This window comes from Pteropus alecto, unplaced genomic scaffold (assembly GCF_000325575.1).
Source record: "Pteropus alecto unplaced genomic scaffold, ASM32557v1 scaffold86, whole genome shotgun sequence".
NCBI lineage: Eukaryota > Metazoa > Chordata > Mammalia > Chiroptera > Pteropodidae > Pteropus > Pteropus alecto.
The window spans coordinates 1,244,600-1,258,287 of record NW_006442109.1 but is presented as its reverse complement, the minus strand read 5'-3'; the positions used below and the strand labels follow the sequence as shown (position 1 = coordinate 1,258,287).

Sequence of the window (13,688 nt, the reverse complement as noted above, 5' to 3'; positions counted from 1 at the left end):
ACAGGCCCCCTTTAAAAAGACACACTGATGAACGAAGGTAAGGCAGCAGCTAGAGCAGCTAATCCAAACCACTGGGCACATCCAGATTGTTCATGCATCATTAAGCCCCGTGTGCTTTACTAAGCAAATTAGAAAAAAAGAATGTTCTGAAACTGATTAGGTTTTGCTGTTGTTGGTTCCATACCTTTCTTTTATGCCTTTTGAAGCCATTTCTCCTTCGGCGATTCATCACCTTAATGCTGTAGAGAGCTCCCAAGATGAACAAGGCTCCAGCTATCCCCACCCCTACAGGCACCAGCATCCCAGACATATAGCCCGCCTGCAGAGAAAAGGAAACCCACATTAGGATGCTGAACAGACCACTGCCCTGGGTTCCTCATTGCTACTGGATGGCAGCAGGTTTTTATAGACACTGAGAATTCTCCCGTCTGTTTTCTTATAAAATAGAAGAGCATCTAGAATAAAGTTACTTTTTCTTGGAGAAGGCAACAGAGAGAGGTATGACTATTTTGGGATATTTCCAATTTATTTGATTCAAATAAATTAGCCAGACCTAGTGGTGCCTCTAGCCACTTGCTTATGCACATTTGTCAACATCGGGTTTGGGTGACAGAAATATAATTTGTATTAAAGATGGATGGAGTAAGCTTCAGAGAATGCCAAGACTATTAAAATGCAATAAATTGGAAATGTCAGCCTGAGTCGAGCTCTAGAGTGGGTAAAGTGCCCTCTGGAATACTGTGTTTCTTGAAGGGCAAAAGGAGAGCCTTGACATTGGTGGTCTGCTCACTCACAATCTTAGCTGCATTACAGTAAGAGAGAAAAGAAGAATGTGTTTGTAAGTGGGTAAAAGGTGAGGGCTTCTGGAAACAATGGGGACCCGCAAAGGAAAGAGGGAGGATGTTAGATGTTGGAACACAGGCAGAAAAGAAAAGAACGAGGAGAAAGTGCGCGCCCAGAGAGGACAGATTAATTTATATGAAAGGAATAATTTGCCCAGTGGACAAGACCAAAGTCGGGGGTTGGGAGGGAATTCTGAGTGTTCCCAGCCGCAAAGAAAGAAAGTGGCAGAGAAAGGCATAAAGCTCACTGCCAATAACATTGATACTTATAAAAGAGCCTGGAGGTATCAAACCTATGTGTGTCTCCAACATCCTCACGGAGTCACTATGGATACCTTGGTCCTAAGAAAGCAGTGTGATCTCCACATATTCCTGGGCTTGTGGTAGTAGTTCAGGACCTACCCAAACTAGGGATAGGGCCACCACTCTAAGGGTGCCCCCTGTACCTTAGCCAATAAGACACCTAAGGGCTACAGGAGTGCTAACTAGAGCCCTTTTATGTAGGAACATGATACTGGTTTGCCCCTCCCCCCCAAGAAGGCCCCTTCTAGAAGTCAATCAGACTAAATACATAAACAATTAATAAATTTTAAAGCTGTAACAAGAGCTTTAGATAGGCATTCTTTTGGCAGAGGTGGAGGTGGGGAAATAGGTTTATTCATTTATTTGACTACTCCTAAAATTTCTAATATAGCACAAACTATTTCTAGTATCTTTCAGAATGAGACAAAAACAGAGAGGGACAGAGAATAAAAGTTTTCTAAAAAGTGCTAAAATATGCAGTCTGTGATGCTTTCCCAACATTTCCAGAAGTAAATTAAAGGAATAGACAAGACCTCACAATGGTCTTGTCTTGCACTCAGCTGGCTTGCTTACTAGTTCTGCTTGCCAGAGTCTTGAGTTAGGGCAGAATATGGAAATTTTCCCATTAGTTTGAGAACAATAGCATTGTTCATCAGCATACTAAGTGCTTTTTCCTAGAGAAACAAAGCCCAGTCATTTTTCAACAAATTATTATGCTTTGCAGAAACTCAACTTTTTTCTAAAGTTCTTCCAGATCTACTTAAGGCTTATCAAACTTTGTAATTTTTCTGTGTGGGAAAACATTAGACAATAGCAAAGTTCAGGTACTCTAATCAGAACTGTAAATAAGTATTTTTTAAATTACCATTCCCAGTGCACAGAAACATATGTACATGTTGAAATATGATCAATTTTAAGCGCAGTGGTCTGGATGGTACAGAGCTGTACATTCACAGGATGACATCTGAGCTTTTGGAAGTTCTGCTTGATCAAGCTCTGTGTGGGTCTCCTCATGCTATGTAACAAATCATGTAAACTTCAAAAAAAAATTCAGTTAATCTCTCTCCTCTCTTTTTTGTCCCCTCATGTGTCATCTGCCTGTGCTTTAAAATTACAAGTAAATTACAAGATGGGAACAAAGCAACCTATCCTCTTCAAATATAATTTAACCATTCCTCTTTCAAAACTAATTGAAAACAATCTCTTCTTTTAGATTCGTCTATAACTTATTTCCAAGAGAATGAAGACGCATGTATATATTCTGTAAGTTATAAATTCTGCCTAGTACCTTTTCTCTGTTCAAAATTATTGGATGTACCTGTGCCTCCATATGTGATACCATGAGAGAGACACAGCTGCACTGCGTATATTCCAGCTGAGAATATGTACATTGAATCTAATCATGAGGAAACATCTAATAAACCTAAAATAAAGGATATTCTATTTTTTAAAAAAAGGACGACTTTTTAAAAAAATGTCAGTGTCACAAAAGACAAAAGATGGCTACAAAACTGTTTCAAATTAAAGGAAACTAAAGAATCATGACAAAAGTACTGTATTGATATTAAATAGACTTAAGCTAATAACTGTATTATGTTTGCTAACAGACTATTCCTGTTCGTAGAAAACATATGCTGAAGGATTTGGGATAAAAGCACCATGACGTATGCATATTTTCTTCAAATTATCCAGATAAAAAGGCAGTGATGGGAAGAGAGTACCAGTGAACTGATAAAGCAAATGAAGTGAAATGTTAAAAACAGGCGCATCCGGATAAAAAGTATAGGGGTATTCTTTGTACTGTTCTTATTCTCGTACCTTTTCTGTAAATTTGAAATTATTTCCAAATAAAGTTTTTAGTTTTTAAAATAGATTGTAAGCCAAAATATTACTTGATATAGCTGGTTTTTGTTTGTGTTTGTTTTTTGTTTGTTCTACATTAATGAGAGCCACTGCTATGAGATATAGTCTGGGCCTCCCGTTTTCTGTATAATTTCCTAAAGCTAAATAAAAGAAATAGAATGATCTTGGTGACATAACAACAGGACTGGCTTTATTACACAACTACAATTGTTATACATCTTCAGTTTTGAGAAGCAACTTAGATATTGAAAAATATATCAATAGGGAGCCAAGTTAGGATTTTTTCAACAAGCACCACAACCTCATACATGTAACCAGGAAGAAGGTTAATGATGGAATGAGTATAGAAATTGTCCCTCAATATACATTTGCCTCCTTATTCTAGAGCAATAGAGCTTCTGTGTGGGCTGGGTATAGAATAACAATTACTTCTCCCTGCCTTCCATGGAGCTAGGAATGACCATGTGATAAATCCCACTAAGGAAATGATACATTAGTGCCATGTTCGACTTCCAGGACATGCTCTTTAAAGGGGAACAGAGCCTTTACCTACCTATCCTCTTTTAGGATGACAAAATGTCTTCATCTTCCCTTTAAGAGGAGAGAGATGTCTTAGCTTCCCTTTTCCTCCTTCCTCCTGGCTAGAAAATAGACCTAGCTAAGTTGGAACTGACATCTAGGACCATGAAGTGACCTTGGGAATGAAGGTCACAAATGATGGAGCTTCAAATGGAAGGAGCCTGAACCTCCACAGTGTTGCTCCTCGTTAACCCTTGACTGCTACCTCTAGACATATAAATCAGAGATGAACTTCTATCTGGGTTAAGCCACTGTCATTGAGTGTAGTCTATCACTTATAGCTGATCTTAACTCTATTATAGAAAGACTAAACAATAACATCAAAAGAAATATTTCAGAACTTTTTAGAGCATCATCCTTCCTAGAGCCTAACTAACTAACTAACTAACTAACTAACTAACTAGAAAACCAATATTGAGAACAATTAAAAGAAGCTACTAAACTGAGAAGTTTAGTCCTGGGTTGGCTGAAGAGCCAGTTAAATATGTAGTTTAGTTTTCAGTTCTATGGGATTCTGTGACTTTCATCAAAGTGGCAGTAGTTTTGCTCTCAAATAGTTTCTGAAGATAATGACTAACAAGAGTTTTATAGATGAAAGCTAACTAGATGAAGAGAGAAAGGTATGGAGGGAGGAAGATATACATATATACATACCTGTGTGTATACACATATGAACATAGGTGTCAAGTACGCGTATAATATTTCACTCATGGGGAAGGGGAGACATGGGAAAGATTAAGAATGAGTTCCTTCAAGAGTCACAATATGAATACACAAGGCATTAAATAAGTCAACCACGATGGGAGTCTCAACTACTTTTCTTCCAGTTTTGAAAAAATTAAGACATAATTGAAAAAAATGCTACAGAAGAAAATGTTGGAAAAATTTCAAAATAATCCAGAAAACTAAAGGCAATACATAAACTTATTTCTCCTGGTGAAAAGGAACGGGGGAAGGTGCCAGGCCTTTGAGACAAGATAAGAAGGAAGAATACACAGGAATAGAAATAGAATAGTCTTTCTCTAAAGCCGCAAAGATTTTTAAATGGAGTGGTGAAGCTGTGTGTGCGTGCGTGTGTGTGTGTGTGTGTGTGTGTATACAGGTAAAAAAATTTTTCAATATTCAACTTCAAAACAGGCTACATGCCAAAACTTGTTTATTTAAGTCTATTTTTTGTTCAATTGTATAACTCAGAAGAATATTTTCTATAGAAACAATGACATACGGATTCCTAAATTAAACTATCAAAGCCTGTTTACTTTTGATTGCATATTTTTCTCTGAAAAATAACAAGAAGCACTACCAATGTAAATATAGGCAGTTCTAAATTTTTGAGCTTTCCTTCCCCCAAATCTCGTTCAGTCCATCTGATTATGCTTCTCTGAGACAACTGGATCCTGTATTAATGATACCAAAAATGCCCTTCATTAATCTCTAGAGGCTTAAAAGTTTTCAACATCCCTTCTAATAAATATGAGCACAAAGTCTCATTTTCAGACACTATATTTGTTAAATTTTACTGAGAAGCAGAAAAATAATAGTGAGGAGGATTAATAAAATTTTATAGTTTTAATCATAATTAGATATCTTATTGTTTAACATTGAGCTATAGCCAAATAAATATTAATCATTCTCATATGGAGAAAATTGACCCCAAATAATACAAAAGATATAGAACACCATCAACAGAAGTATATTCTAAGACAGGTGAATCAGAGGTAACCCAATATCTGGCAGTTGAAAAGATTTTCATTTAACTAAGCCCTCAGTTAAATCTGAGCTGGGTTATAGTAATTTAGATCTGACACAGACTATAGCAAGGAATTCAGGATTCCATCAATATTTTTATGATTAATTCCAATTTATAATTACAGAGTAACCAAAAACGGAAACTTGAAGAGTGTTGAAAATTAAAAGAAAATGAAAAATATGAACCTGGAAGGAAGTTAATATTGTCAATCACTAAGTGGATGGCACAATTAATGAAAAGAGAAAAATATTTTGCTATAGTTGGCCATTCCAGACAAGTCAGCTCATGATCACTTAGTAAGTGGTGACACGGTGATAGACTACATAAAAGTGGGTCTAAGGAGCGTGCTCAGGTCTTCAGGTGCTTTATATCCCCTACCGCCCCACTATGGTTTAAAGATGCTCCTCCCCATCTCAAACTTCTATTCTTAAATCAAATCTGCCCTTGGTCAAAAGAATCAATGCCTCCCAAAATCCAAGGTATTTCTTCCTCGTACAGGAAGGTCAGGCTTAAAAGAGTATTGTATTGGGACAAGAAATGCCCAATAGAATGGGGTGACATTCCTGAAAATCCCTAGAAGGAATTCCACTTTGATACATTGAAGATATTATTCAGTTAAGCATGTTGCCTTAAGAATAAATCGTGCTCCGAAGAATAAGTGTAATATAAGAAGGAAACTAAAGGGAAGACCTTTCATGCTGGGCCCTCAATCTTTGCCTAGATTATCAGAATCAGAATAATGAATTAAAGCTCCATTACCGTGAAGATCTTTCAGATGCCAAAGCCATGCCCTCTCAGGTAAATGTGAAGAAAGAAAATAATTCTCTTACCTTGTCTTTTAGTTTTTCCATCCAGCTTCTCACTAAGGAAAATAAGAAAATAAAATTTAAACAGCCATCTTTTTATTTATATTTCATTGTGTTAATTCAATAACTTACTCATATATCATGGTATTAAATTTGATACAATGAAGTTTTCATTGTATGAAATAGAGAAAAAAGGTCAACAGTATTAACATGACAGTATTATTTTTAATAGTATTGTTTTTAGTTCTCATTTATTTAAAAAAAATGCAACAGAGAGCACAAACACATTTCTCATATCATTAGATGAACAGAGAATATTTTAGTAATATTTTTTATTGTTATTAAATGCTTTAGGGGGAGATCTAGAGAAGGAGAGAGGAAATCACCTTTAAAATATCAAGTTTATTTTTTATCTGACATTTTCTCCTGAGCTGGTTCTCAGGTTTTAAGCACAATGGAAATTCTGCACTTAAATCATTATCAGAGCAGAGTAAGATAGGAAGGGGCGATGGGCAGGCCGGAGTGGCTGAGCACTGGCTCCAAAAGGAAGCATTTGCTTTCACATTTGAAGAAGAAAAATTTGACCAAAGGCAAAAGGACAGGAAGTACTTCTGAAATACATATAGCTTGTGAACTGTACCATTCCATCGCAATGCAGCCAGTATGAAAAAATAAAAGCAATAATCAAGTAATATTTATAAACACTAACTACAAAGGACTACATCAACAATGAAATGCCATATAGACCATTATTACAATCATTTTAAAATACATGTGTGAAGAATAGAAGGGAGCATTAATCCAAATAAGAACATGCAAAAGAATCACCATGTGAAGGATGGTTTGAAGTTAGTGGTGGGTTGTTTTTTTTTTTTTATCCTTACCTGCCTTTTAGAGTTAGAAAACTGAATTTAAATTCATTTTTAAAAAGCACCAAAAATGAGACAAAAGACGAATACATTCTCATTTTACCTTTATTATCAAACAAAATAAATTAGTTTTTTTAAAAGGCTTGCAAGATTTCCTTAAATGCCCTTTCCTCTCCAGGAGCTTCAATATATAGGAAGGAAGGATGCAGATTGGCAGGTCCAGAAATGGCTCCCAAAAAGCACAGGCTAGTGGTTGGCACACTTTTCTTGGAAAGAGCCAAATAGTAAATACTTTAGGCTTTGCAGACCAATTAATCCCTGTCACAACTACTCAGCTCTGCGGCTACAGTGAGAAAGCAGCCAGGAACAATACATAAATAAATGGCTTTGAACATGTTCCAGTAAATTTTATTTATGGACACTGCCATTTGAATTCCATGTAATTTTTGTATGTCACAAATATTTTTCTTTTGATTTTTTAAGCATATTAAAATGTAAAGAAAACATTCTTTGCTAACAGGCCATACAAGAACAAGCAGCAGGCCAGATTTGGTCCATGGGACATACTTAGCTGATCCTTGGCATAGATATGCTTTATCCAAAAGCTAGTGTCTCCATTTACCATGTGACTTTTGTACTCATATATCTGATAATAATAAGGACAGCTAACACGTGTGTATGGCCTTACCTCCTTACAAAGCATGTTCGACTGTATTGCATCATTTGATCAGCAAAACAAAGACAAACGTGAGAATCAGGTAAGATGATACTCAGGGAAAAGATGAGGAAGCTGAGACTCAGAGAAGCTAAGAGACTCGCCCATGGTTAACTGGGGAGTAAAGAGTCACTGGAACTCCAAACACTATCCGATTTAACGACCTCGCAACTTCCCATTTCTTTTGGTGATACCTACCATTACTCTTCTATTCTCTCCAGTTGAAAATATGGAGACACCTTTGGTTCTTCTGTCTCCGTTACTCCACAGCTTCAATTTCTCATGTTAAGACCTGGCAAGACCTCTTAGGTTTGTCTTTCCCTCGCTGCTTCTTCTCATGTTAAGACCTGGCAAGATCTCTTAGATTTGTCTTTCCCTCGCTGCTTCTTCTGTCTCAACTGGGATTCAGGCAAAGATAGCAGTGACTAATCGGCACAAGATCAGAGTCATAGGAAGGTCAAAAGAAGAAAGTGCAGGAATCTCAAGAAAGAGGCAAAGGATTAGTGATTCTACGAATGGTCCAAGGAGAAGGGAGGTCAACTACTGATTGGCCGAGTGACTCTGGAGAAATTAGCAAACTTCTTAGACCCTTGGTTTCCTCATATGTGAAATGAAGTTGGCAACACCTGTCTTGTAAGATTTTTGTGAAGATTATAAATAACATGTAAAGTGTCTATTACAGTACTTGGTGCAGAGAAACTAGAAAACAAAAACAAGAAATCTGGGACAAGAGGAGAGAAAAAAGACAAGTGTAATATGAATATTGTGTTAACATGTCTCATGTGTTAACTAAGCCCATGACATAAAGTGAAATTCAAGCAAAAGAATGCTTCCAATTTATTCATTCATTCATTCATTCATTCGTTCGTTCAACAAATATTTATTATACATATTGTGTTGGCCAGGCATTGTGCTCTACACTGCATCAGTAGAAGTTATGGGGACCTAATTTCAGTGAGAAAAGCCTTAGGCCACCAGGTCTATGAGAAGTGGATGACAAGCAACAATGTAGACACCAAGAGAGTGAGGCACAGAGCAGGAAAGCCAGCTACTGGGGCAGAAGGCAGAACTCCAACGTCTGAAGTAAGATATCTAGAAGGGGAATAGCTAGGTATTTTATAAAGAGCAAAACAAAAGAGAGGTGGGAGCGAGAATGCTGATATGAGTACCTTGTGGTGGAGGTGAGCTGCGGGGAGGGGTGGGATGGGGTGGTGGTGGTGGCTGACTACTGGTGGAGGGCAGGATAAGGGTAACTTGGAGAAGAAGAAAAGGAGGCACAGATGAAGCCAGGGTCCAACACACTGATAGGCTTTTGAACTGTGGTAAATTCATTGTCAAGAGAATCTCAGACCTTATCTCAGACCTGAATAAGGTCTGAGAACCTATATGGAAACTGTCCATATAGATTCTTAGAGTAAAATTCAGAGACCTGCTTTAGATGATCCTTAATGCAGTAACTCTCCACTGAGTGAGGGAAGGCACATCAGCACAGGATGTGCATATGTGCACGTGTAGTTTGAAAGAGCACATTCAATGGATCTAGTTCTGTAGTGTATAATAGAAACTACTGGGGAAAAGCTGAGCAAATTCTTCTTGGCTAGTGAGAAGGGTGATACACCAAAGATAGTGAGACATTATTTGGGGGGATATGGGTCTAAAAAATGTTGGATAAAACACCGTTCTTTAGAGTATGTAAGCCCAGTTGTGTTTTCCCAATTAAGACTTAATATGAGACCCCTGAGGGTCACAACTTGTGCTTCTCAGGCATCCACCAGGGTCCTTAACATTGAACGCTCAGGGGCTTAACAACTATCACTTCCTTTTCTTTTAGAAAATATTTATTGCTTTCAAGTGAGTTCACAATGTTTGAGTAAACATGATTCTCTTTCATGAGGGTTCTGCAAACTGTTTTCAGTAAAACAGTTAAGGGAGTGTTAAAATAAATTTTACACAATGATCAATTTAAAACTTAAGGAACGGAAATTGATAAGAGAATGCAAAAGCAAGAAGAGAGAAAATGGAAAGATTTTTAGTAGAAATAAAAGAATTTTTTATGAAGAGAACCAACAACTGCAATTTTTTTTTTTTAATGAAGAATCATTACACTGATGAAAGGGGTATGAATTGATACAATTTTTTGGAGGTGTGAGGTGAATTTGCAATCAATATTTTTTAGAGCTTTAAAAGAAAGCTAATTTTTTTAATCCAAAGTTCCAGTTGTATTAGAAATATATCTTAAACAATTAATCATGGACATGCACAAAAAATTTATGTAAATAATGTTCACTGCAACATTATTTACAATAGAAAAGAACATGTAAACAACATCAAGATCCAACCATAGAGGATTGAGTTAAACACTCAAGGAGAAAAAAACCTTAGGCTATGTCTACAGGGTGGAATCTCATCTGAAAATTAAAGTTATTTAAAGAAAAATACTTAATGTTGTTCAAATTACATATTGCAAAATTTAAAAATAGAGTACGTGCAATGTGAGCTTAAATTTGTGGATATACTTTATGTATAATTAGAAAAATGTACATCAAAATGTTAACTGAGTTTATCAATGCGTTGTACAATTGTGGGTGATTTTCTTTCATTCTCTGTATTTCTAGAATTTTCCAAATTATTTATCATTTATTACTACTTTTAAAATAAGAAAAATATATATTTTACCGCCCCCCAAAAAACCCCCACCAAATTCTGTAAACTTTTATAAGTGGAGGTTCATAGTGGATAGCTGACAGTGGAGAACACAAGAAGTGGAGAAAGAAGTTGAGGCCCTTCCACTTGGTTAGTTCCTCAGCCCACAGCTACAGATGCATTCTAATCCCACTGATTCTGGTCTGTTACCTTCTCTGAAATTTTATTTAATGCAAGGCTGAAAGCACACCAATATAATGAGGCTTCTGATCTCCTTCTAGTCAAAAGAGTGATACACAGAAAAAAAAAGTAGACGCGGATTATTAAAAGCCGATTCTTCCTCACGCTTGCCAGCGCCCTCTTGTGTATGGTAGTCCCAGGTACAGCAATTTGCCCTCCTAACAATTGTTAAAGAGGCCCTTGGTTTTTAATAGACTGTGGCTGAAAAGGGTCCCAAACTGCTTATTTAGAAGGGTATTTTTAATTTCCTTTATTTCCAATGACAATATTTTATTGGCTATGTTCGTCCCAGACATACCCATAAATTCCTTTTCACTAAAGAGATGGGAGCCAGAGAAGATTCAGGATTTGTCTGAGCTAGTAATTAAGATTTGTTGAGCATCTCACAAAAAGCTTTCAAGGTATGTATTTTTATCCTCCTTTTACAGATGAAGAAAACGAAGCTTAAGTAAAGTGTTTAAAACCACAGAGCTGAAAAGGAATTGAGCTGAAACTGGAACCCAGGCTCTTACGGCTCTAAAGCATATGCTTATTCAGTATGCCAGCGGGTCACTTTGGGGAGGGGTATGGGATGTGGGCGAGGGTGTCCATATCAGAGCACACGGTACGGCTTCCTGGAGTTCTAGAGATGAGGACATCCCCACTTGGGGCCTGGTGTATATCAGCTCACCTGTCTGTTGTTCTGGCTCCTTCTCTAGTTTCTCCCTGTTTTTTCTGACAAACACCCTCCTTTCTCTGCCTCTATCTGCGTCTCCCTCCAACTCTCTCACTCTGTGTCTTTGTACATCATATTATGGTTTATGTCACTCTCTTTATTTCGTCCCTCATCTCTCCAACTATGTCAGTGTATATGTATGGCTCTGTTGCTCTCTGTATATATCTGTCTTTCTCTCCACCCACCCACCCTGTGTGTGTGCACGTGTGTGCGTGTGTGTGTGCGCGCATGGGTGTTTGTTTGAGAATGAACTAGATCTCTTAGTTCCTGCTTAGCCTGAGGATTTTTCCAACTCAGTCCTGTGTGCCAGGGTTACTCTACATTCAGCAACACTAGCCCTAAGTGGCAGAAATCCTGGAGTGAAACTTAAGACTCAGAATGAGCATTCCTGAAGATATTGAGTATGGGATGCGAATACAATATAAAAAGGACAGAATACAGAAGGCAGGAGCTGATCCCTATGGGGATGATAACGAGTTATACTCTGAGTTTGAAGTATCTACATGATATCCATGTGATATATCTGTTGGCAGTTAAAAATTTGGATATGAGGAGACTCAGGCTGAAGACCAATGTTTAAGAATTACCAGCATAAAATTGGTATAGCCACTATGGAAAACAGTCCAGAGATTTCTAAAAAAAACCTTAAAAATGGATATGCCTTTTGACTCAGCAATCGCACTTCTGGGTATTTATCCAAAGAAAACCAAAACAATAATTTGTAAAGATCTGTGTCCCCCTATGTTCATGGCAACACAATTTACAAAAGACAAGATATGGAAGCAACCTAAAAGCCCATCAACAGACGATTGGATAAAGAAGTTATGGTTCATATATACAATGGAATATTACTCAGCCATTAAAAAAATGAAATCCTACCATTTGCAATGACATAGATGGATCTAGAGGATATTATGCTGAGTGAAATAAGTCAGACAAATACCATATGATTTCACTTATATGCAGAATCTGAAGAATCAAAAACAGAATTACAAAGGGTTAAAGAAGTACAAATTAGTAGTCGATAGATGGTTACGGAGATGGGGAGCACGGCATAGGGAATGCAGTCAGCATTAATGTAATGGCTAGGTAGAGAGCCAGAGGAGAGAAAGAGCAATTAGGGGGATCATTTTATAAACTGTATAAATGTCTAACCAATGTACTGTATACTTGAAACAAATAAAATAAAATTAAAATTAAAATTAAATAAAATGAAATAAAGAATTACCAGTATATTGATGGAAGTTGAAGTCAAGAGAGTAGATAAGATCACCCTGGAGTAAAGAGTATCTATTAGACAGGGTTTTCCAGAGAAACAGAACCAGGAGGATATATAAGAGATTTATAAGAAATTGGATCATGCAATTATGGAGACTGACAAGTCCCAAGATCTGCAGGGTGAGTCAGCAGGCTGGAAACCCTGGAGAGCCAATAGTACAGTTCCAGTCCAAAAGCTGGAGGCTCAAGACTCAGGAAGAGTTTATGTTTCAGTTCAAGTCCATATCCAGGAGAAAAAACAGATGTCCTAGCTGGAAGGTAGTTTGACAGAAGGAATTCTCCCTTAGTCAGGGTCTGTTAGCCTTTTTGTTCTATTCAGACTTTCAAATGATTAGATGAGGGCCACTCACGTTAGAGAGGGCAGTCTGCTTTATTCAGTCTACCAATTCAAGGGTTAATCTCATCCAGAAACACCCTCAGAGGCACACTCAGAATAATGTTTGACCAATAGTCTGAGCAGCACATGGCCCAGTCAAGTTGACACATAAAATTAACCATCTTAGAGTAAGACTGGACAAGAACAAGGTCATAACACCAAGGAACTTCAACGGTTAAAGGCCAGGCAGAAGAGACAGCAAAAGAATGATCAGAGGGGCTCAGAAACCTGGTCTGTTCATATGAAACAACCCAAAAGAGCTAGTTCCAAGTGTTTATGAGGACATTTCCACATTCCATTGATCGAATCTTTTTTCCAGGTACAGCCAAGTCTTTTGGTGCCCTGGCCCACTGCAGAGGTGCCCTGCAGACTGCTTCCTTCCCCTGCAGGCCTGAGGGTCTCCCTGACTGAAGAAGTCCTCCAGTCACAGGAGCCTCCATTGGGCTGGCCAGAAGCACCAAGGAAATATTGCCCAAGAAGCCATCCTCAATCAATGAGGGCCACAAGTTAGCAGTTATATTAATTTCTTATAGCTGCAATCACAAATATAATGGCTTGAAACAACATAATTTTGTCATCTTATTATATTGCTGGAAATCAGAAGTCCAAAATCAGTCTCATGGACTACAGTTGAGATGTCAGCAGGGCTGGTTCCTTCTGGAGGCTCTAGGGAAAAATATGTTTTCTGGCTTTTCCAGCCTAGAAGCTA

The 13,688-nt window shown here is 37.6% G+C and overlaps 1 protein-coding gene across 3 annotated transcripts in view; it reads right to left on the bottom strand.

The window, feature by feature from the left end:
• Positions 1-13,688, bottom strand: part of ARMH4 (armadillo-like helical domain containing 4) — a 98,681-nt gene that overhangs the window by 1,625 nt on the left and 83,368 nt on the right. For all 3 annotated transcript variants that reach the window (XM_015595803.2, XM_006920141.3, XM_015595802.2), the window contains 2 exons: positions 6,168-6,199; positions 185-319 (listed from right to left, as the gene is read on the bottom strand). In XM_015595803.2, the coding sequence (XP_015451289.1) occupies positions 185-319; positions 6,168-6,199 (167 nt within the window). The remainder of the gene's footprint in view (positions 1-184; positions 320-6,167; positions 6,200-13,688) is intronic.